Raw genomic sequence first — 23,107 nt, 5'->3', positions numbered from 1 at the left:
TTTCGAGGCAGAAGACGTCGAATTCGAGATTTCGCACCATGCACTTGAGCCAGACCTCCTGCATCTTTTGATGATGGCCTGCGTAACTCTAACGTTTGACAAAACGATCCAGTACTCTGCATATTCATGGACGCCATGGCAAGGATCGGTTGTCTGAAAGGTCCCTACACATGCCCCATAACACCAACGTCAGGCATTAAAAAGAAACATTGAAGCCATGAATAAACCGACCTCAGTGGCGTGCGTGCCAAGCTTCCGCCAACCTCTGGATTTTCACTTTTCAATCCTTTTTTTTTTTGGCTGGCTGGCTGGCTGGCCTACGCAAGTCTTTGGGGGAGCCTATCTCTGTGTACTCCGTAAGCACCGGCGGCAATGAAACCTGGCCATGTGCTTGCTGGGTGGACACCCCAATGAGACACAAAATGTCAAATCACCCCGGTGAGACATTGGTAGTAGGTAGCTCTCTTTTATACCTACTGCACTCCGTACATACAACTTACTCATGTATGTAGATAGGCATCTAGGTCCCTAGGTAGGCGGTGATGATGCTGAGTCCCTTGTCTCTCTGTTCAGTTGGGCAGGTGAGCGATATTGTGAGACTGCAAGCCACACCCACAACAGCAATGACAAGAGAGAAACGAAGCAAAGGGCCATTGGACGATGAAGAAAGAGGTGTTTGTTTCACACCAGGGCAATGGCCATGACGACTAATCGAGTACGTACTAAATGCTTGTGTGAGACTTTTGGGCACATGGCTAGATAATATTGCGAGCTTGGAGATGTGCCGCACGAAATGACCACTATGATGTGCAGCACAACGGTTAAAAACGACCAGTCATGACTCACTGCTATGAGAACTGGTTTGAATGGATCACAAATGAGATCTATACACCGGGATATTAAAATGCCCCCGCTCTGTGCTTGTCTGATTTAATTGTTTGATCTCACTTTGATTTTGTCGGTAGTACGTACTTGCACAAAGTTAGGAAGAGAAGAAGAAGGCAGAGGAGGCGAGAAGACGACGGCAGCGTACATCCGTGTACTTTCGTAGTACTTGGATACCTGAACATAAGGAATGCCGTGCCGCACGCCAGGAAATTAGAACACCGTCACTGTTATGACGGCCAGTTGTGGCGGTGGGCAGTCCGGAGCTGATCACAAAAAATGATATTCAAGTTGCTTACAAATTGGAATATAGTGCGGCTTGCAACAAATGAAAGAAGTTTGCTCCCGCCGAGAAGAAATGCCCCGAAACTCGGGAAACTCGGCATGACGTCGACCAAGTTGCACAAAAGGAGCACACGGGACCGCCTTTGTGACGGTGACGGACGAGGATGTATGCACAAGAAGATGCTGAAGGACTTGGGTACTATGTGGTTCGCCATGGAGCCGGCAGCATTTGAAGCGCAAGCTGCGCTAGACGGATAGGCAGATGGAGGCCAGTTGTTGCGACAGGCTCGAATAGGAGCCTTTTTCTCGATCTCATGGGCGCGGAGAACCCATGGTAACCAATGAGCCTCCCCAAACGAACTTGACGCTGGAAAGCGTATGCAGATGTCTGCAGACTGTCTGCATATAGCTGGGCAAGTCAGCTGCCATGCCAGACCGGGTGCCGTTCTGGGCTACGGCGGTTATGGCCATAATGAAGCAGCAAATGATTGTGCCAGGAGGTCTCGGCCACGCATATGCGCCCCTTCCGCCGTGGTCATCTGACAGTCATGCCATCCACGCGGCGGTATAAGAGTCTGGTATCAGTGACCGCGTAGGCGGCATGTGGTGAGTACCGGCCGGGCTTCTGGCATCGCTTCTGGGCTTGTCGAGGCCGGTGAGGCCGGTGAGGCCGGTGAGGGAAGAGAGGAAAGGAGAGGAGAGGAGAGGGACGTAGACTCGAGGAGGCGGCGAGAAGGGGGGGTTGATTGAAACCAGTTGACGGCTGGCCTTGTCATGCATGGTGAAGAGCCCAAACGGGCGTGCTCGTGTGCGTCTCCTCCATCTAAGTACTCAGTCCAGAGTCGGCAATAAGTGCGAGTTGCCTTGTACGTTGTGCGTTCCGCGCTTTGCGTTGTGCGGTCTGCCTGGTGCAAATGCAACCGGACGGAACAAATGTTTGCAAAGCTGCTGGCGAACAACGCACAAAGCCACAACGCAATCACGCACCGGCCGACCACAGCCGAGCACGCCAGCGGTACGTGCACGACAGGTCCCTGGAAGCTCAAACGCCCAAGTTGGTCTGGCATCATCGGCGAGATACGGCAGAGTACAGTACATACATACATGTACATATATGCAGCAGGCCCTGTGCAGGGGGACAGCAGGTGGACAACACGTCGACAGCCGAGCCCTCGACGGTCCGATGTCCTCAGGTGCTTGGGCCGATATGCCTCTGGTCAAGCGGCAGGTGGGTGCCAGGCTTTGACACTTGGAGGTTCATGTCGCCTGGCTTCAGCCATGACGACATCCAGTGCCTGCCCTTCTTGGATGCTCATGTAGGAGCTGGGAGGTGCTGCCTCGAGGCTTCCATGTTTCGAAGCTGGAGTTGGCCATATGTGGCTAGCAGCCCTACTTGGCTCTGGCTAGCTCTGACTGGCCCGAGGCTGCAGCGCGGTTCAATCAATATCAACCCAGCGCCAGCACTGACGTTGCCGCATCCGCCGCGCCCCTCCAGCGCCCGCAGCCACTCCCGTCACGGCAGCTTTCGAGCGTTGAAGCTGAAACCAGACGGAGCCTGCCAGTGTCAAAACCAGATGCGCCAACCCCCGTCCGGCGTTGGGCTGTGGGGTGCAGCATGGCGCCACCGTTGACGCTGGAGCATCCAGCCATTGACCCTGACCGACCACGCGGCACATGCCAGCAAAGACCAGTTGACAACATTGAACATTGAACCGACATGGAGCCCCAGAGTGCCGGTGTCCGGCGTCTGAACCGCTGGCACCACCACTGCTACACTGCTACCAGGCGCCAGCCGGCAGTGCGGGCTCTGGGCCCTGCTCGCCGCCCTGCACATGTGCTGTCAACCAGACCCAGGCTTAAGTCGTGGCCGGGGCCACTCAGGTCGGGTCTGGTGCTGTCTAATATGCCAGCCAGCTGTTCACTGGTCTGCCCTGCTCACTCCATGTCCGCTGTGGCTGGCCAATCCGTGAACCGACAACCACCAGTTGACCAGACATCCCCCGAAAACATTTGACTGCATTGCAACCACGCTGAGCCGGTATCACAACAATCGGCCGACGCAACCACCCGACGCATCCTCTATCAGAAAACCGCGCACACCTGGAGCGGTCTGACCTGCACCGACTTCGCTGTCACCCGAGCTTCTTCCGAGCATTGCCGAGCCATTGTTGTCGTCATGGCTGGCAAGAAGGGCGAGAACTCCAAGAAGGTTGCCGGCAACGCTCGCAAGGCCGAGGCTGCGGCGCAAAAGGCCGCAGCTGCCGATGCCAGATTGGAGGCTGAAGAATCCGAAAACTGGCAGAAGGGGAGTAAGAGCAACGCCAAGAAGTAAGTGTGGCAAAACATGATGCGTCTGTAGCATCTCGCGCACGAATACTGATGGAAGCATCGTCTCCGGTCACCAGGGAAGCCGAGGCCGCCAAAAAGGCTGAACAGGCTGCAAAGAAGGCCGAGAAGGATGCTCTTCTCAAGGAGGAGGAAGCTAGCCTGGGCGGACGAGCCGAACCCAAGAAATCAAAGGCTCCTGCTAAGAAGTCTCGCGGCTTGGACCTCTCCCAACTTGACGGCGGTGCGCCCTCAACACTGAACGCGTCCGGTATCGATAATGCGCTCGATGCCTTGTCGCTGGCGACCGGGTCCGACGATGCCAAGATTGACAAGCATCCTGAGAAGAGATTTGCTGCTGCGTATGCCAAGTATGAGGAGCGAAGACTCACCGAGATGAAGGCAGATGGCAGCGGCGTTGGCTTGCGCTTGGAGCAACGCAAGCAGAGGATCAGGAAGGAATTCGACAAGAGCCCTGAGAATCCCTTCAACCAGGTTACTATTGCTTACAATGCCACACGTGACGACCTGGACCAAGTCAAGGCTCATGAAAAGTCCAAGATCGAGAAGCGCCTGGGTCAGTGATCCACCAACACTGAGAATTTCATGTAACTTGGGTAGCAAGGAAAAATCGAACATCAGGAGCTTTGGTTAGCACTGTGGACGGTATTGATTCGACGAGTTTTACATTATTTTATATAGAGAAAATTTCCCCTCTCGACTCAATAAAAAAACAGAGGGAGCGAATGCCTGGCTTTTAATTACACGATTATCTAGGTTACGCTACCCGATGCAGCCCTCATCCTGCCAATTTATGCCCCGCGATGATGTCGCGCGACAGTTCCCACCGGCAGAATTCCTCACCGCTTCACACACCGCCCAATTCAGACAGCTTCCCAAGGCGTCGTCCCCGTTCGGCAACCGACCACATCCCATTCTGCTACCCGGCAGTGTTGACGGGTGTGATAGATGCAGTGAGGATGGCTCGCTCAGGTGACCTTCCATCATTACGAATACAACACCTAATATCCGAATTGTTGGTCAAGACCAGTTCGTGCGACATTTCAAATGACTAACCGGGCGTGTCCAGTACCGGCTTGAAGCAAGCATGTCCCGAAGGTGTTTTCCTTAGTCTAGCCCCTGGAGATCCTACACTCTGGTCAGCAGTTCTGTTTGTTCGCGATGGTTAGAATCACCACCGACCGAGACTGTCAAGTGCCTGTCTTACTAGAAGAATTAATCAAATGGATACAGGACCGTACGCGGCGGCCGTTCTACGGTTCCAGATTTCCTTCCCAGACACATACCCGAAGCTTCCGCCCCTGATTCTCTTCTCGACTGACATATTCCATCCACTTATCACCCCCCTTACGACATATATGTACGCAAAGGATGTTCAAGATAAGGGCACTAGCAGTGCTACCGATCAAGAACGACTACCGCCTGGTGCATTCAGCCTGAGGCATGGTTTCCCACAGTGGTTTGGCCGTGGGCAAAGTGCCGAGCCCGGGAGCAGACTGGCTAGCGGCGAAAGACTTGACAGTTCAGGGTCTGACGGGACTGGCGCGCCACCTGAGGGTGTTGTCATGTCGCCGGAGCCATCTCATGCGAGCTCTCCAGACTATAGCCAGACCTGCAAACCAGGCATGTCTGTTTACACTATTTTGAAGTATATCCGCAGCACCTTTGATACCCCAGAAGTTCTTGACATGGTTCCTCTAGAAGCCTCGGGAAATCCTGGAGCATGGCATGCGTGGCGCGCGCACAGGCGGAAACATGGCAAACTCGCAGACCAGAAACCCAGCAGTGGCGATGATTCCGATTCTGATGGTGTCCGAAATAGCTATTCTGGGAAGGCAGAGGAGCCAAGTCTATCGCCCACTACAGCGACTCGGCAGCCTGGTCAGTGGAATTGGGACGGGGTGTGGGAGGACAGAGTGCAAAAGGGAGTTGCGGCTAGTCTTTCTGAACCCGTCTTGTACGGAGGATCAGGCGTGCCTGATGAAATGGTAAGCAAACCACGCCAATACTGACCGAGGGCAGGCTTACAAAACGCATGTAGATTCACTTCCTCGCAATGGAAGAAACGGATTTGGAGTCTGTGAAGGATGATATTCGTCGTACACTCGGCAGTGCGGCCTAATTATCCGACGCTCCTTTGAGCTCAGGATGTGTCCGCCCTTCGCTTTCATCGAGCTGAGGATGCACTTGCGGTGGATTACTGCCGTCCACAGTCTTTCTCGATATCGGTTCCTCCTTACCACTGAACCACTCCTACTCTCCTAAGTGCTTGATAGAAAGCCTAGTCCTAGCGATTCTCGTTGATACCCAACTTAGACCAGCCTCTTAAATTTCATCACTTGGGTGCCTGGCTTGTCGTATTTTATCTTCATTGTATTGCAGACTGCATCTTCGTGCCGTGGGCCCATGATTTACGGTGCCTAGGAAACCTCGCATTTCGGTTTCGACGCGTTTGCGGCTTCCCAAGTTGCTCTTGCCACGGTCGCCATAATCACTTTCATTACGTCTGGTGTAACGGACGAATCTTTCTCTGAGGATTTTTGTCTTGACCTTCAGCAACGCATCTTCACTTGGCAAATGCCTTATCCACTTCTTCCACTAGTTGCAGAAAATCTTAGCCCGGTTACAGCACATAACTAGAATGGCATCTTACCATGAGCGGTCTATGGAAGGGCGCCAGAAAGCTAAGCAGGATAGGCCAAGTCCTTTGCGTATTGTTAAGCGATGTCGAGGCAATAGCTCCGATGCCGATTTGAGAGCCAATAAAAAGTTAGCAATAGACGACAGTGACAGCGATGTATCGAGTATAACCGATAGGACAAAACGATTGCAGGTGTGCAAAAGACGTGTACAGCATCAGAGCCCGACAGGACGAGCTGTTTGGGCCAGTTCAGTGGATTTGAGACACCCTCGGACTCGATCATGGGAGGATGCGATTGCCAGATGCCGAGGTCTATTGAGGAAGTCGACTCCAAACATGAGAAACTACAAGCGATACCTACCTGTTGGTCGTTCCAGTTCGTCACAAACAGAGTCAAGCGGGCGACTATCGTCAACGTGTTCCTCCCAGCCACGGACGCGAACTGACGGCGATCGACTATCATCAACGTCGTCGTACGAAATGGAGCCTAAGACTACCGATGACAATAATCTTGAGCAGTATTGCCATTCCAATGGGGTCTTCCAGTCCCAGGCGCCCGGGACCGCCTCTAGCAGGCTAAGTCCGCGGCAGATGTCCCAAAATACGAGAACGTACATATTGTCGCCTCGTGTCGTTGCAATCCCGCAACAAACGGAGTTGGATGGGTCCGAAATTAGTGTTTGGGTTGCAGTAGAAATATCCGGGAAGCTTTCTCAGATATCGCCGAGCAAGATATTGGCACCTAATGAGACTCAAAATGACATAGTGGCTGGAATATATGTCAACCACAAGCTGGGTACGGTTTACAGCCTGCTGGTGTTGGTTCTTCCTTTTAGAATAATCTGCTGATATTGTTGACAGATCGATTCTTTGACTTTGGGTGTCTGTATGATTTAACCGTAGAGGTGTCGGCAGTACCGGGGACTGCTGTTTTGGAAGTTGTGCATGAACAATCATGGCCCACGTTCGTCTCCCGGCCGGAGTTGTCTTTTCTGTGTATATGACTAACAAGAAAGATACAGGACTATTTATGCTGGGACTAGTGTACTGATTGTGGTTCATGTTCAGCTGCATAGTGCGACAAGAAGACCCGAGATGGGACACACTCGGTCCAGGTCTAATGAACTAATGGAAGAACTAGAACGTCAATTGGGGAATGTTCAAACGCAACTTATGAACATTCGAGTATCATACCATCATTCGGCTTTCCCAGAAATCACAAATGCAAAATTGCCGCAAAGTGGCCTTTGCCACCTCCAAAGTCGAATGGAAACGACAGCCACGATAGCTATTACACAGAAATCTGGAGGCTCTCTTTGGTCCCCCCGAAGCAAGGCACCGCAGAATAGCCTGTTTCCTCTGATGGTGCAACATTGGGGAGACAAAAAAGCAATCAGTACGCAGAGGCGCATCACGGATTCTCAGGTCACACGAGTGAAGGACGTTGGGCGCGATGTTGCCTCAGTTACAACCCCCAATGTTACAGAATCTGCTTGCATGACATTCGACTTTGACATGGATTCTCTTTACAGATCGCCTGGTCTCCAACGCTACCTTCTCGATGGTACTTCTATGAACTGGCCACGTGCAAATTGCCTCTCGAAAAGTCGACGGCCACAGTCCGTGGATAAACTACAGGAAGCAGGACGGAGCTCGAGAAGTCCAGTTCGCGATATGTACTATTTCGGGGAAAGGGCAATACGAGCATTGGCGCCGACTACAACTTCGGAAAATAATGTGGTTCGAATGCACCCAGCCATAAGCCAAGGGTCAGATATGGGGCTAAAGCACAAGGACTCTAAATTCTGGGATTGGGGATCGTGGTTTTAGACATCATTTGCACCAGTAGATTTAGAGGCAAGCCTAGAAGTCAAGACTGAGACATTTGGACCGCTTTTTTTTTTCAATTCATCCCCTCCCCAGGAAACGGGTCTATTGCAGCTCGTCTTTCCAGGGAATAGATATTTGAGCACCTTTTCTTGATACTGTAATGGCTGATGCTCTGTTCGCCGCCTTGACAGCAGCGTCGATGTCGAGCTCGCCCTCACCAGCATTTACTATAGATAGCGCATACGACCCAACGAATGTATCGCCAGCAGCTGTGGTATCGACGACATTCGCCTTGAGCGCAGGCACCAGCCCCTTGTTGCCACTCTGAGTGGCATAGTACACACCGCGTCCGCCCAGTGTAATCACCACATTACTTACCCTACGCTCGAGGAAAATGTTGGCAACGCCGTCAAGCCCAGCCTCGTCCTCCAGCTCCGACTCGGGCCGTCCGGAGAGAATAGAAGCCTCGGTCTCGTTCACAATCAAGTGCGCCAACCCGTCGTAGGCACTGGCGGGGAGAGTTTGGGCCGGGGCAGGGTTCAACAAGACGGGGATCCCCTCGGCCTTGGCGGCCCTCAAAGCCTGCATGACGGTATCGAAGGGCACCTCGAGCTGCATGATGAGCAGGTCTGGCTTCGGGGCGGGCAGCTCCTCGAAATGGCGCGGCAGGAGGGTGTGGTTCGACTCGGGCGACAGGATGATGCGGTTCTGGCCCGAGGGCTCGTCGACGACGATGATGGCGATGCCCGTCTTGGCGGCCTTGCGGACCGCGACGCCCGACGTGTCGACGCCGTACTCGGCGAGGCTGTCGAGCAGCGTGGTGCCGTACTGGTCGGCGCCGACGGCGCCCAGCATGGCCACGTCCGCCGACGGCGAGGACAGGTCGCTCGCGCGGGAGAGCTTGGCGCACGCCACGGCTTGGTTGGCGCCCTTGCCGCCGGGCGAGGTGTCGAAGTGCGTCGACGTCAGGGTCTCGCCTGGCAGAGGGTGATGGGGCACGTAGCTGACGAGGTCGATGTTGAGGGAGCCTAGGATGGTGATGCGCGGCCGGTGGGGGGGTGCCATGGCGGGCGAGGGCGGTGCTGCTCTTTCGTGCTTGTTGAGATTTACATGCGAAGAGGGAGGGAGGGTGAGGACTATTGAAAGGGGTGATGGATGGCTTTAGAAGGGGCTGGTGAACCCCCGTCCGACGTGGGAACACTGGTGAGTTTTCTACGGTTTGCGATTGACGTCGTCGTTGCTTCTGCGGAAACTGGTCTGGTGGGTTCGGGTTCAGATGTCGGCGGTTAAGTAGCCTGATTAAGTAGGTTTTCCAGCATCGCTTGCTGGCCATGGGTCGGTTGGAGCCGCCACGGTGGGGCAGCGGCGGTTGGCTTGCCTGTTGGGTCGGTAGAGTACCTGGGTACCTCGACCTATGTAGTAGCAGCTATAGGAACCTTTGTCTGTGCCTACATGTTTTTCTTCTTCGGTGCTTTCTCCCTCTTTTCTTGTTTTTGTACGACTATATCCAGGTTCTTCGCGATTGTGAGGCATGGTGCGCTGCAAACTCACACTGTCTCATCGGATATGTTCAAGGCTCTTGCGTCTTGCGTCTTGCGTCTTTTTGGTTTCGTGGAGAGCCAACCCAGCCCTACCCAATTTGGCGAATGGCATGACCCAACCGAATTCACCATACAACGCTTCAGATCAAATCGTGTTGCAAGTCAGCAGATGGCTTATTAAGACGAATGGCCCAAGTCTGCATGTCTGTTCCGTTGATACTGGAGCTCGCCCTCTAGATAACCACCTCGGCCCGCGCCTCCACTCAAGCAAGTTGTGCATCCAGCATCTATCTCGCTAGCTTCCTTCTGGAACACTTCCGCGCGTCTACTTAAGTAGTTTGGCCCCCGCTTCCCGCGAAACCTTCAATCACAGCATATTCACAATTGATGCATGAGTGAACATTCATATTCATTACTTGCATCCTTTCAAACCCCATTTTCACTCCGAGCCCGGCCACCTGGTGTGCGGTCGCTTGTCGCCCCGTGCCAGCAACACGGAAGTTGGAACTAAGCCTTCCCCGAGGCGGCGCTCGCCGACGACCGCTACACATTGGGATGTTTCACTACTGCGGAATATGTCGGGTGTTGCGATTGGTAGTTTTGTAGTTTCGTAGTTTTGTTGTGTTCGACACGGCCATCTACAAAGACCTTCTGCTAGATGTATACTGTTCGACGTGTCGTCACCGGATACGACCATCTAGGGATCAATGGCTTTCCCCATCAGATGGCTAGGCGCAGACAATCATTGAGGAGCTAGTGTCCCGCAAAGGACTACATCTTCTCCAAACGGGTGCCATGATACGTTAGACAGTCTAGCCGCAGCTTGCGGTGTTCCCTCGGCATCGCAGACTCTGTCTGGTGAGACGACGACGCCTCCTTTTCCAAGCCAGGTTGGCGCAATAGTCACAATGACCGAATCGATCAGATTGTGATTTGTTGGACTCAGCAACGAGTTGATGATCTGCCCTCCGCCCTCGACCATTACGCTCGTGAGACCTTCAGACAAGAGAGTTTGGAAGACGTCGTTCCACTCAAAGCGTACTCTATCCTTGCTGGATGTAGCTGGTGCGATGCGAATGTATTTCCCTCCGTGCTGCTGTAAGAGCTCGACAGACTCCCTTGGTATCTGGGCCTCGAGTAGCCCAGTGAGAATGAATGGTGCAAGGCCAGCGCCGGAACGGCAGATCTGAAATACTTGATCCGATGAGCGCGGTGTCCACCTCATATGGGGGTCAATGATTATCGGGCGCGGCTGGGATGCCGAGCCTTCAATGCGGCAGCTTAGACGTGGATTGTCGGCGAGCACGGTTGAGACGCCGACGAGGATGGCGGCGTGTCGGGACCTGAGGTAGTGCGTCATGGCCTTGGAACCCGGCCCGGAGAGGTGTGTGCGAACGCCTGGCGCGAGAGAGAGTGATGAATCGAGAGACGTTGCGAATGTTAGCGTTACGAAGGGCCGGTTGGACGTTTGTGTATCTGGTCGTGGGAGATGACACTCGAGGGCTGCCGCTGCGGGCGCGGGGAAGGTCAGCTTTTCTGACATGGCGGTACTTGGCATCTCCAGTATTCCGGCCTAGGCCATGGGAAGGCTCGAGTTTCTGAAAGGGGACCGGGCGGCGAAAAGTGATGAGGAAGAAGATTGTTCAAGAGTACACTGTTAAAATTGTCATGAGACAGCGAAGGTTGAGGAGAGAGTGAAGTGCAAAGGGAGACCCACTTTACTCATCTTTGTTGCGAGCGGGCAATGGTTTGGGATCAATCGTATAATTTTTTTTGCTCGGCTGCCTAATAAGAAGAGGTTGCTCGTATCGTCTACATACCACAAGTAGCGATGTAAGTGATCTCGCCTTGGCTTGAAACTTTCACTTGGGAAGGCATCATCATCATCCTTGTCTCATTCTCCCTATTTTAGCAAGCACAAACAGACAGACCAAAGCAGAGTGCATTTGACATAATCATTGGACATAATCATTGTTCATAAATACATAGTTGGCTAATTCCAGATTCTCATAATGCATCAGGAGGAAAAAAAAGACGTCCTTCGTATAGTCGACGTGACCCACCACTTTATCGTTCAGAATACTTCACCGCATTCCCACTTACAACCGGATTCCCATCATCATCAAACTCCGCCCACTGGAAAAACGAACATCCTTCTTTCCCAGGGACATTTCCCGCATGACACATCCAAAAGTATTTTCCAAAATTCTCCTTCTTCTTCTGCACTACCCTCAGCACACAGGGCACCTTGCATACACACCTCGGCGTATACTTGGGATGCATCCTCTGTCGATAATCCCTATATGTGATGTTGATCCGTTTATTCCCTGCAGTCGGATGCGGGTCGATAGATAGCGCCGGCGTCACACAGTGTTTCCACTCCTCTTGCATCTCGGCATGCATCACCAGAAGCGAGTTATGTGGAAGGTGTATGGATATCTGGCCCCCTGCGTCAGACTCGTCAGTTGATTTTGTATCACCGTCCTTCGGCAGCACTCTCCGAACACGAAACTCGCGTGCAACCCCGAGCGAAATGGATCCAATGACGGCCCGTGGGCCAAGATAGGTGAGCTGATCGCTGTGCCAGCCGACACTTTGTTGTGCCCCGTTGTAGCAATTTACAAAGGCAGAGTTAGGGATCCATGGATTGGGAGACTGGTGTTGGAGTTTCTTGCCGTCGGGATACCGGGTTTTGATCCGGTGCTGGATTTCTTGATTCACGGCGGCTTGTACGATGGGTTTCACTTTGGTGAGCTCTGGTGTAATGCGGCGGACGTCCTGCAAACCGTGTTAGAGTGGTGCTACATATGGTTTCGTTTGTTTGTATTATCATATATTGTTTCCTGTCGCTTACCGTCAGTTGGGACCCATTGTAGTAATACTCCGACCTCTGCGCCATCATCTCTTCGTAGCTCTCTACGAAGAAACCTGACGTATGTGGACTTGAGACAACATTATCGAATAATTTAAATGTAATTTTCTCAAAAGAATCGGCTTCTTTCAAGAGTTCTTTGAGGAGAGAATTCGCATCCTCGGGGGGCAGAAAGTTGTGGATTATGGTGCACGGCGTATGCTCCGCGACGTCTTCAGGGTCGTATAAATGCAACGTGCTGCCCTTTTTCGATTTAGGCTTCTTCTTCGTCGGTGATGTGGAATCCCCCATGGTGTATTGCCTCAATGATTGTTGATGGCCTATTATGCCACTCTTTCGAGCACCTTGCTGGTATTTGTTGGATTTGAGAGCTTGAGACGCTTGGCTGACTGAACCATCATGAGCGAGGAGAAGATCGAGCAAGGTCTCTTGGTCTACCTCGGGATGTACGGAGGAGAGGAGGACAAGCTTGACCTCTGTCGGTTCATCGTCATCTGTGACGGGTTTCGGCTCTGGGCTTAGCTTTCGCTTCGGCCGTGTGAGAAATGACTTCATGGCACCAATCTGCTTGCTACAAGATTGCACAGGGGACGGATGTTGGAGAGACTCTGTCCCAGTGGTATGCGAAAGTGAAAAATTAACCGATATTTAGGAAGGCATTTCTCTAGCCGCATTTCTATCTCGGCTTGTTTAGTAATTGCCGTTGTTGCCTTTGATGTACAGATAATAGATCTGCGACGTGATTCTGTGGTCTTTGACGTGTTTAGCGCGCAGGCTAGTGACGCGACATCATGTGACTAGCTGCAATCAATTTATTGGGTGTTTCAAGCAACCCTAACCCTTGGCGTTATTTTCCACTTCGATCACAAACCCTTGCCTGGATCAGACATGTGTTTGCTGATGAGCGTACTCTAACAAGTATAAATAAAACTGAATGTGGCATTTTTTCGAAAGTAATTCTGACTTTCTTTTTCCTTTATTGTTACACTATCGCTATTTCGAAGACCCTTCTGTTCTGCGCCCTCGTTTGCTCCACTTTGGATTCACGACCTCGTCTTTCCAACGGGCCGGTAACTAGTGAGATGAGCATCTGCTTTGCTAGACGGATATTGTGCTCCCCGTTCTTTGTTCCAGCGGTGCACATGGACTTAGTAACGGCTGACTGGTGACATCAATAGCCTCTGAATCGACAGCCCAGTCCCTCACAGACTCCTTGATATGGCTTGACCTTGCAAGAAAATCGACGGCGTATCTGGAAGGGTCCTCAACGAGCACTGTGGCATTGAAAGCGATTCCTTGAGATTTAAGTTTGTCGAGAACCAAGTCTTTGAATGGCTCCACCTTCATCAACGCTCCGGATAGCGCAAGGATGCTTCTGCTTGGGTCGGAAACGCGAGCCTTGATCAGTCGTTTCAGCAAGTCCACTAGACATTCAACAGCGTCTTGAAGAATATTGAGTGCATCTTGATCGGGATCAACAGGCCTTAGACCCAGCACTGTTACCACGCGAGCAAGGCTTCCGATTAGTAGCCTTGATGTCTGCTTGCCGGCGTTGGTGCACAATATGGTGGAAAGAAGATCTGTTCCATCGCAGTTCAGGTGTTGCAAGACGGCGGTCTGCAAGGGACTGAGTGGCTGGGAAGAGGAGAGCTCACCTTGGCTCTCCTCCAGGCTCGCTAGAACAGTTTTTATTGCTCGCCGGCCGATGTAAAATGCACTCCCGGCGTCTCCAAAGAGATGACCCCATCCACCAGCTCTTCCGACTTGGGAAATGGCATCATTAGGTCCCCGTCTGAACGCTGTAGCAACAGCACCCGTGCCAGCAATAAGAGCAACGCAGCCGTTAATGGAGCGATCAGTGCTCATACACGACGACAAAAGCGAAGTGTCACAGGTCAAAGACAGACTTCCATCCTGGTGCGAGACCCCTAGCAGGCGTTCGAGGCGGCATGTCAGGGTTTTTGCTTGGCGGCTGTGATGCAAACCAGCGATTCCCACCCAGGCCTTTTGAAATCTCGGCCACGTTCCTTGTGAGTGACCATTGAGGGAACCTACGGCTCTGCCAATCGCAGACCTTATCTGATCGACAGCTTCCTCCAGGCTCACCGAGTTCAAATTGCAACCTCCAGCAACACCTTGAGCCACAACATCCCTGCGGGAGGCAATGGAAGCAGCACACTTTGTCCCGCCGCCATCCACACAGAGAAAATAGTCTTCTTGTTGACCGACATCAGCCGACTCAACTGGAGCTTGGGCTTCAAGGGTACAGATAAAGCCGTGCAGGTCTCCTTGGACGGTAGTCAATATTTGCTTTGCTGTATCTGGCTCTAACCCGGAAAGCCCAACTGCGCAGGCTAGCTTGATACTGCCATGGCACTTCTGAATGAGGGCATCAATGGTCGTGTCAAGATCATCGATGCCGTCGTTCTCGGTGGTGCCTTGCACGGCAACATGCGGCCTAATGTTCTGTAGCAATGGTCGCCCTTCGCACACCTGGCTCACGATTCGCCTTCCCCTCGCCTTGAGCTTGTCATTAACAGCCCGCACATCGACCATGAGCCCACGGTAAGTCTTACCCAGCTTGATCATGGCACAAGTGCTAATCATGTTGAGGATCTGCTTGGCGCAGCTACCAGCCTTAAGCCGAGTGCTCCCTGTGACAAACTCGGGACCGACCAGGACGGCGATGGGATGAGTGACACCGAGTTTCTCAATGGCAGACGGCCGGCAATTGGTGATAGCCGCTGTAACGGCATTGCATTCCATAGCTATTTTGAGCGCTCCAAGGACGAACGGTGTCCTGCCAGAAGCTGCTATGCCAATGACTGTGTCTAGTGGACTCAACTGCAATTCATGCATCTTGTCCGCGCCATCGTCGTGCAAGTCCTCCGCGCCTTCGACCGCCTCCACTACGGCCCGGCTTCCGCCAGCAACGACGGCGAGGAACTGCGCCGGGTCTGCGGAAAATGTCGCCGGGAGCTCTGTGCAGTCCATGTAGGCAACTCTTCCGCTGTTGCCAGCACCGATGTAAATAAGCCGTCCGCCGGAGCGGAGGCGTGGAACGAGATCATCGACCAGGGCAGCAATGGCTGGTAGACTGGATGTTATTGAAGATGCCACATGAGCCTCTTCTCGATTGAACGCGACACACAGTTCAAATGTGTCCAAGGACTCCATAGTGCCAGCTAGAGGGCTGATTGCCTCCGTCTGAAGGGCACCAAGAGCCTCGTGTTGAGGAGGGTCCGTCGATGGCGCCATGGCAAGCAGTATTGTCGAATGTGCAGGGGGATGATGGCCAAAAGTGGCGTTGATGCAGTCTTTGTTTGGCCATCATTTCAATCTATGCAGATTGGCTCCCTTTTATTGAATGGTATAATTTCCAGTCGCCCCCGAAATATTGGTGCCGAGCTTCGGTCTACATTCGAGTCAACGGATCTCGGCACCGTGATCCGCCAATATTTCGCACCACCATGGTTTGACCCTGCAACTCGTCTTTATCTTTGAACTACGCATGATGCATTACAACCATTTAAAAATGCGGCAAGTTCCAGGCAAAATGTGAGGAATGCTTGGCTACCTTTCAATCTTGGACATCTCTTCTATGAATCATCATTTGGACTTGGACCTTGCTCATGACACCAACCGCAATGGATGAAGCACATGTTCAACATGGCTCTGTGCCAAAGCAGTCGAGGGTTCAAAGGCTTCTCCATGAGCCGTGGGCTCAGCTCATCTTGATCTCAATCATATCATTCTGCAACCCAGGCATGTATAATGCCCTCACCGGCATGGGTGGTTCGGGCCAAGTCGACGGCACCGTCGCCGCCAACTCCAACGTCGCTACCCATGCTGCCACCGCCGGTGCTGCTTTACTCTTAGTTGGTGCGTTTTACAAATATCTAGGGCCTCGGGCCTCGCTCCTCCTGGGAGGCTGGACATATGCTCTCTACGCCGGCTCGCTCCTCAACTTCAACCGAACTCAGAACGGAGCCTTTGTCATTGCCGCAGGCGCTTTGCTTGGTCTTGGAGCCGCATTCTTCTGGGTCGCTCAAGGCACCGTCATGGTGACTTATGCCAATGACGGGACTCGTGGGAGGGCGATTGGCGTGTTCTGGGTCATATTCAACCTCGGCGGCGCCATTGGCTCGCTCATCAGTTTCGCGCTCAACTTCCACTCCAAGTCCGGCACCGTCACCGACTCAACGTATGTCGCCTACATTGTTGTCATGCTCTTTGGGTGGTCGCTCTCTGTACTCGTCTGCTCGACCGAGGCACTGTCATCCAAGTATGCCGGCACTCGCATCGCCCGCGAATCCAAGGCCGTCACCTGGGCCAACCTGAAGCAGTCTATGCTCCAAACCGCCAGAATCGTGCTGAACTGGAGAATCATGTGCCTGTACCCCATGTTCTTCAATGCGAATGTTTTCTATTCGTACCAGCAGAATAACGTTAATGGACAGACCTTCAATCTGCGAACCCGATCACTCAATGGCGCTCTTTACTGGATTGCCCAGATGTTTGGCGGACTTCTAATGGGCCTTATTCTCGACATGCGCAGATTTAATCGCAAATCCAGCGCCCTTACAGGCTGGGCCGTCCTCTTCACCACCGGTATGGCCATCTGGGGTGGCGGGTATAAATTCCAGCTCTGGAACGATGAACGGTTACGTCACGGGCACAAGCAGGATATTGATTATACGGATGGAAGTAGGTTCCTTGGACCCATGTTTTTGTACTTCTTTTACGGCATGTACGATTCTTTCTGGCAGTCTTACTGCTACTGGATCATTGGCGCGCAGTCACATAACCCTGTGGTGAATGCGGTTATTGTTGGCACCTATTCGGCGTTGAAACCAGCTGGAGGTTCAATGGCGTGGAGGGTAAATGCTGAGGGATACTCTGCTATGACGCAGTTTGCAATGAACTGGGGTTTGAGCATTGGCAGCTTGGTAGTGGCAGTTCCGGCTGTGCTAGCTGTTGGGAGGGAGTTATTGGTTGAAGAAGAGAGTAGCAATGAGGAACAGGTAAATGAAAAGATGACTGGTCTTGCGTAGATGGTCTAGCGTTTGGTATTGGATAGCAACGCAGACAGTACAATGGTCTACAACAATCATAGCATCCTTGGCCTTTATACAAATAGCTCATATTATTATACGGTCACGGAGGAGCCAACAGAGGGCCTCTTTTCAATAATTGGCAGTGTGATCTGTGTCCATTAGTCTTTGCCCGTCGCCCTTGTGTTCCCATAGACCATCACGCGCCAGCAGGTTTACAACATCACCAAGAAGAGCCAACAACTAGGGGAGCATATTGTATCGGTGGAACAAATATCTTTTTTGAGTTCCGACAAAAATCTAGCCCTAGTCTCTATCTTACAAATAGATAAACTAAAGAGCTAGAGAATTGATCCTGGGAATTGAGAGTAAATCTCCCATAACACATCACACCCCAGTGAACAGTTGACCTCCCTGCTTCTGCGACGCGCCGCCATAAATACCATACAAATCCTTCAAATACGTACGAGTCGCCTCCAACCAGGGATTTTTGCCCGCGCTCGCCTGGCATGCATCGCCGCAGACCTGGTGATTCTTGCCACCCCAGATTACAAAGCCATTTATATCCTGATTCCCGGTCAACACATCCAACTGACTCTTCCACAAACCAACAGGGTAAAAGGCATAAGGAGAACCATGGTACTGTGGCCACGTGTAGGGATACACAGGGAGGGAGGCATCTATAGCCTTGATCTTGGCAAGAACACTGTTGAGAGAGGCATTCCAAGTAGTGAGGCTGCTCGAGAATGTGTAAGCTGAAGGGAAGAAGGCGTGGGCGCTATGGTTGGCAATAAGGCTCCGGTAGTGTCCGTACAATGACGCAGCCGTGTTTCCCGAGAGGCCGTACCACCCAATGATTTGATCACTTGGGAGAACTTGGGCGGCCCAGGTCTGCAGCGTCTTCATGACTTCCAGGTTGTGGTCCGCGGTGGATGGCGAGGTGAGGTAGATGTTCTCGCAGTCCAGTACGAGGGGATAACCGGGGTAGATGTTCCATTCCAGCACGATGGATTGCCATGTCTCTGCGGAGGGAATGGCGTTGTTGGCGACGAGTGGGCTGCAGACGTAATTGGGGATCCAATTGATGTTGGATGTGCCGTAGCCGATGGACGTGTTGGTGTAGGCCGTGCTATCAAAGACACGGAAGTTATTGGCACTTATGGCGGAACCTACGAAAGAGGATAATGTCAAGATTTTGGCGAGCATTGTGCTTTAGGTTGGGAAGGCGGTTTAAAAGCGTGTAAGTGGCAATAATAAGATGTTTATTGTTTTTCATTTGAACTAGGGGGTTTAATGGGAATACCGGCTGCTTAAATAAGAATACGTAAATAAGAATACGCCAAGTCTGTTGCATGTCTGGCATGTTCAGGGCTTCCAGCCTTCATTCCTTTCGCCCGTCTACTCCCCATTGGGGCTTTGCATTGAGGCATCGACGGCAGACTCCGCTGCCCTGCTCCGTACAAATCCCAGCCAGAACAGCACCATGGAGCCACTCGCTAGTGGGAAAGAACTCAATGGCAACATCCGACCTGTTGAAGGCGTATCCGGGGCCCCCGCAATTGTGGAAGAGATAACGTACCTGGGGAAGTGACAGGGTCCTGAGCCTCCATCGTCTGCATCCTCCACGTGCATGAGTTAGTTGCCTTTGACATTTCACTTCGCCTCATCGACCCGGGATCCATCAGGAAGAATGACATGATACGAAATGGAGCCCAAGAGCTGTGTCGTTTGTCGCAAACGCAAGGTTTGTTTTCCTCACTCATATTCTAGGCACTTTACTGAGACTCGACAGGTGAAATGCGACCGCACACCGGGATCATGTCGTAAATGCATCAAATTCGGCACAGAATGTATCTACACTACAAAGGGGGATGCCATGAAACCGGCCAAGGGTTATGGTCATCTAGAAGGTACTAATGAAATCACACAAGCTGGTCTGAGACGGCGACGTATTCGCAGGTCATGCGTGGAATGTCAACGGTCCAAAGCCAAGTGCTCTGGGGACACTCTGTGCAAACGATGCAATAGAAAGGGCCTGCATTGTCTTTATCCGATTCAAGATCATGAGAGGTGCGGCTCGAGATCCAGCCTTATTAGTCTAGGAGACGATCGCAATGGCCGCTCATCACACGCGCTGGTTGACACCGATATGCCAACTTGGTTGACCTCGCGGAGCTTACCTCCCGCACATCGCGTGCGTGAACTGCTAGACATATACTTGTCACAGGTCCACACCGTCCGATGCTTTGGTTTCCTGCATATTCCTACGTTTATGGCGCGATTCCAAGACGATGACGCCTTTAATGATGATCGATCCGGGCTCATATATATTCTTTGCGCACTTGCTGCACCCTTTTATTACGCTCGGGCCGTGGTTGCATCTTCAGACCAGGGACCTTTACCAATCACACAGTTTCATCATGCTGGACGAGGATGGGCAGCCAGTGCCATGCAGTGTGTGTGCACCAGCTTCGGCAACTTGGGAGTTGAATGTCTGATGGTTGCTGTTCTGCTGCATGAGCACTTTCTTCGAGTAGGAGATCACGCCAAAGCCTTTCTCATGTCAGGCATGGTAGCACGGCACGTCCAGATCTTACAGCTCAACATGGAGCACGACGCAGATATATTGTGTGAACAAGAGGAATCTATTCCGTGGGTCGTCAAGGAGAGTCGTCGCAGATTGTTCTGGGCGTGCTACCTGCAAGACGCTTTTATTGAATGTGGTATTGATCAGCTGAAGTTCATATCGACCGACGATGTGCAGATACAGTTGCCCAGTTTAGAGGATAACTTTATTCGAAACAAGCCCTGTTTGACGGAGATGCTACGGCAAGGCACCATCCTCCCCTTTGTACAGGGAATCGATGTGCCGAATAGAAAGCCACAAGCGACAGACGACCTGGACCTACGAGCGCTGTACATTCGCGCAATGGCGATTCGATCCCGGGTTCTCAAATACGTCAAACATTTGGGTGATGATATTCCCTGGAATACCAGCCAGGAGTCGGGTTCTGCTTCGCACTTTCAGCGCCTGGGGCAAGAACTCATCGTCCTGGAGTCCTCGATACCGGACGCGATGAGAATGGCACCAGAGAACACCTATTTGTACAAGTCCTCTGGGCGCCTCAACCTCTATTTCAGTCTTCATATTCTCCTTGCACAAACATTCAATGATTTGTATCGCGTTGGTGTAGCTGGACTCGTTTATCCCGTCTCGGCAACAAAATGGATACGAGATAACGCACCCGGTGACTTCCTCAGACGCTGTCATCAGATGTGTGCCACCAAGGCAGCCTACATAGCTACGCTGTTAGACGATCTATATAAGTGTCACAAAGAGAGCATGGTAGACATGCCATTTGCCGTGCACGCGCAGGTTTGCAGCGGAGTGCTAGTAACGACTCTTGCGTCGTGGATGGAGTTAGGCGAATCCGCAACTTCTTCCTTACTGCCAGAGGCTGGACTCCAGCAGTTTCGGCAGATGTTGGAGAGCAATGTACGTGTCCTACAACACCTACGAGCATATATGCAAGTAGACCTGTTTCTGGAATCGGCAGCCCAGGCCATGAAGCGTTTCGACAAGATCACGGAGCAAAGCCGGACGAATGAGCATGCAGAGACAGAGCCGACAGAAGATCAAAACCCGCGACAATTTTCACTGGACTACATTCTTAATCCTCTAGGCGTGTATCCAATCGCACGGACGCAAGCCAGCGACGGACATAAACCAGAGCAATTTGCTTCGTCGGCGGCGGCAAAAGTAGCTGTGGGTAGCACGACTTCTTCGAAGGAATGGGAGTCGTGCGCAGACGACGTAATGAGTCTTGATGGTCACGACGGTCATGATGCCTTTCAGTACCAGAGTAGCGGCCTTTGGGACTGGGAGTTGCAGACCCCAATGCTGGAGTTGACGGGGTATCCGACGTTTTTAGACGATGCGTTTCTAGGTCAGGAGATTGCGGGTGTGAGAGTTTGAGGGCGGACAGACAAATCGTCATAATGTGCCACGTTTGAGGATAGAAAGACATAGCCAGCGTTGACCGAGTAGAAAGCTGGGGTTTCCTGCTTACACGCACGTTATATATCCGTCACGTGGCATTGGCCAACTGCGATGCCAAGTGAGGACGGGTGAAGGACGGGTGAAGAAAAGAAAGAACAACAAGTGACAAGCTCAAGCCACCCCCGTCGATCTTCTCCGCCTCAAAGGGCCAGTTGACGGCCATCTCCCCACATTACGTCGGCGCCGCCCATTACCTAATACCGAGGCACATGCCAATCTGGCAACCTCAATTCCTCCATCGCCAGCCCAGGAACTCGACGAGTATTTACAGCAAATCCGCCTTCCGTAGCTCCCATTCTACCCTACGGCCTCTTTTCCTCTCGTCCCCTCAGCTGACCGCGTCAACCCACCATCAATGTGCCCGGACGCAGGCGCCGTCCCGAGTCACAATGGCGGCCATGCTTGAGTTCCGCACCCAAGGGTACAATCCCTACGCAGTCAAGTACTCGCCCTACTACGATTCGCGCATAGCCGTCGCAACCTCGGCCAACTTTGGCATTGTCGGAAACGGAAGGGTATTCGCCCTGGGGCTCACGGCGCAAGGAGTCCAGGTGGAAAAGACGTATGTTTGCGCCCCAGCTGCCACCCTGGGGCGAGACGGGCTAAACGTATAGCGAAATAGGTTCGACACAAACGACGCATTATACGACCTGGCTTGGTCGGAAATCAACGAGAACCAACTAATTGTAGCCGGTGGCGACGGGTCGCTGAAGCTCTTCGACCTGGGCGTAAACGAGTTCCCCATCATGAACTTCCACGAACACAAGCGCGAAACATTCTCCGTCTGTTGGAACCCCGTCACAAAGGACACATTTATCTCAAGTTCATGGGACGGGACCGTCAAAATCGTCAGCAGAAACTCTCCCAAAATTGCAAAGAGAAAAAAAAAACAGTCAAGCTCCCATATACTAACCGCCCGGTCCCTAGTGGTCACCAACGCGCCCGCATTCTCTCAAGACCCTCCCCATCGGAAACTGCACCTACAGCACATCCTTTTGCCCGTCCAACCCGGCCCTGATATCAGCCGTCTCGTCCGACTCGCACCTCCGCGTCTTCGACCTACGCACCCCGACCTCGGCCAAGTACCACCTCGTGTCCACGATCCCCGTCCACGCCGCCGGCGCCCAGCCCGGCGTCAACCCGGGCCTCGCGGCCGGCAGCCCGCCCGCAGAAGTCCTCACGCACGACTGGAACAAGTACAACGACACCGTCGTGGCCACGGGCGGCGTGGACCGCGTCATTCGCACCTTTGACATTCGCAACCCCACAGCCGGTCCGCTGGGCCTGATGCACGGGCATGAGTACGCCATTCGGCGACTGGCGTGGAGCCCGCATGCGAGCGACGTCCTCATCAGCGGGAGCTACGACATGACGGTGCGGCTGTGGAACGACGGGTCTGCTCAGCCTTCGGGCCCCTTGGCCGGGGCCAAGCCGGGTCACCAGCTGGGTGTCATGAATAGACACACCGAGTTTGTAACAGGTGTTGACTGGTGTTTGTTCGGGGCGGGCGGCTGGGTCGCGTCCGTTGGTTGGGATGAGAGGGTGTTGCTGTGGGATTCAAATATGTTGATGGGCCCGGGTCCAAGATGAAGC

At 52.7% G+C, this 23,107-nt stretch overlaps 9 protein-coding genes across 9 annotated transcripts; 4 read left to right on the top strand and 5 right to left on the bottom strand.

Annotated features, from left to right (window-relative positions):
* Positions 1-3,346: 3,346 nt before the first annotated feature.
* Positions 3,347-5,638, top strand: CCP124 (Coiled-coil domain-containing protein 124; the record flags this gene model as incomplete). Its single annotated transcript, XM_066129906.1, has 4 exons — positions 3,347-3,498; positions 3,576-4,072; positions 4,750-5,504; positions 5,558-5,638. The coding sequence occupies 4 exons, from the start codon at positions 3,347-3,349 to the stop codon at positions 5,636-5,638; spliced, it is 1,485 nt and encodes a 494-aa protein (XP_065986015.1).
* A 2,451-nt stretch (positions 5,639-8,089) lies between these two features.
* rbsK (Ribokinase) lies at positions 8,090-9,052 on the bottom strand (the record flags this gene model as incomplete). The annotated part of the gene is made up of 1 exon (XM_014692706.1): positions 8,090-9,052. The coding sequence occupies one exon, from the start codon at positions 9,050-9,052 to the stop codon at positions 8,090-8,092; it is 963 nt and encodes a 320-aa protein (XP_014548192.1).
* A 1,218-nt stretch (positions 9,053-10,270) lies between these two features.
* Positions 10,271-11,071, bottom strand: RIB7_0 (2,5-diamino-6-ribosylamino-4(3H)-pyrimidinone 5'-phosphate reductase; the record flags this gene model as incomplete). The annotated part of the gene is made up of 1 exon (XM_014692707.1): positions 10,271-11,071. One exon carries the CDS (start codon positions 11,069-11,071, stop codon positions 10,271-10,273), a length of 801 nt encoding a protein of 266 aa, XP_014548193.1.
* A 524-nt stretch (positions 11,072-11,595) lies between these two features.
* Positions 11,596-12,955, bottom strand: ALKBH2_0 (DNA oxidative demethylase ALKBH2; the record flags this gene model as incomplete). The annotated part of the gene is made up of 2 exons (XM_014692708.1): positions 11,596-12,306; positions 12,383-12,955. 2 exons carry the CDS (start codon positions 12,953-12,955, stop codon positions 11,596-11,598), a joined length of 1,284 nt encoding a protein of 427 aa, XP_014548194.1.
* Positions 12,956-13,498: 543 nt separating this feature from the next.
* Positions 13,499-15,658, bottom strand: murQ_0 (N-acetylmuramic acid 6-phosphate etherase; the record flags this gene model as incomplete). Its single annotated transcript, XM_014692709.1, has 1 exon — positions 13,499-15,658. The coding sequence occupies one exon, from the start codon at positions 15,656-15,658 to the stop codon at positions 13,499-13,501; it is 2,160 nt and encodes a 719-aa protein (XP_014548195.1).
* A 389-nt stretch (positions 15,659-16,047) lies between these two features.
* G6M90_00g023590 (uncharacterized protein) lies at positions 16,048-17,454 on the top strand (the record flags this gene model as incomplete). The annotated part of the gene is made up of 1 exon (XM_014692710.1): positions 16,048-17,454. The coding sequence occupies one exon, from the start codon at positions 16,048-16,050 to the stop codon at positions 17,452-17,454; it is 1,407 nt and encodes a 468-aa protein (XP_014548196.1).
* Positions 17,455-17,841: 387 nt separating this feature from the next.
* G6M90_00g023580 (uncharacterized protein) lies at positions 17,842-18,660 on the bottom strand (the record flags this gene model as incomplete). The annotated part of the gene is made up of 1 exon (XM_014692711.1): positions 17,842-18,660. The coding sequence occupies one exon, from the start codon at positions 18,658-18,660 to the stop codon at positions 17,842-17,844; it is 819 nt and encodes a 272-aa protein (XP_014548197.1).
* Positions 18,661-19,603: 943 nt separating this feature from the next.
* G6M90_00g023570 (uncharacterized protein) lies at positions 19,604-21,430 on the top strand (the record flags this gene model as incomplete). The annotated part of the gene is made up of 1 exon (XM_014692712.2): positions 19,604-21,430. The coding sequence occupies one exon, from the start codon at positions 19,604-19,606 to the stop codon at positions 21,428-21,430; it is 1,827 nt and encodes a 608-aa protein (XP_014548198.2).
* Positions 21,431-21,903: 473 nt separating this feature from the next.
* On the top strand, positions 21,904-23,104 carry pex7 (Peroxisomal targeting signal 2 receptor; the record flags this gene model as incomplete). Its single annotated transcript, XM_014692713.1, has 3 exons — positions 21,904-22,076; positions 22,137-22,362; positions 22,442-23,104. The coding sequence occupies 3 exons, from the start codon at positions 21,904-21,906 to the stop codon at positions 23,102-23,104; spliced, it is 1,062 nt and encodes a 353-aa protein (XP_014548199.1).
* Positions 23,105-23,107: the final 3 nt, after the last annotated feature.

This window comes from Metarhizium brunneum, chromosome 1, assembly GCF_013426205.1.
Source record: "Metarhizium brunneum chromosome 1, complete sequence".
Classification (NCBI taxonomy): domain Eukaryota; kingdom Fungi; phylum Ascomycota; class Sordariomycetes; order Hypocreales; family Clavicipitaceae; genus Metarhizium; species Metarhizium brunneum.
Note: the sequence above shows the minus strand (reverse complement) of the source record. Positions and strands in the feature narration are given on the sequence as shown.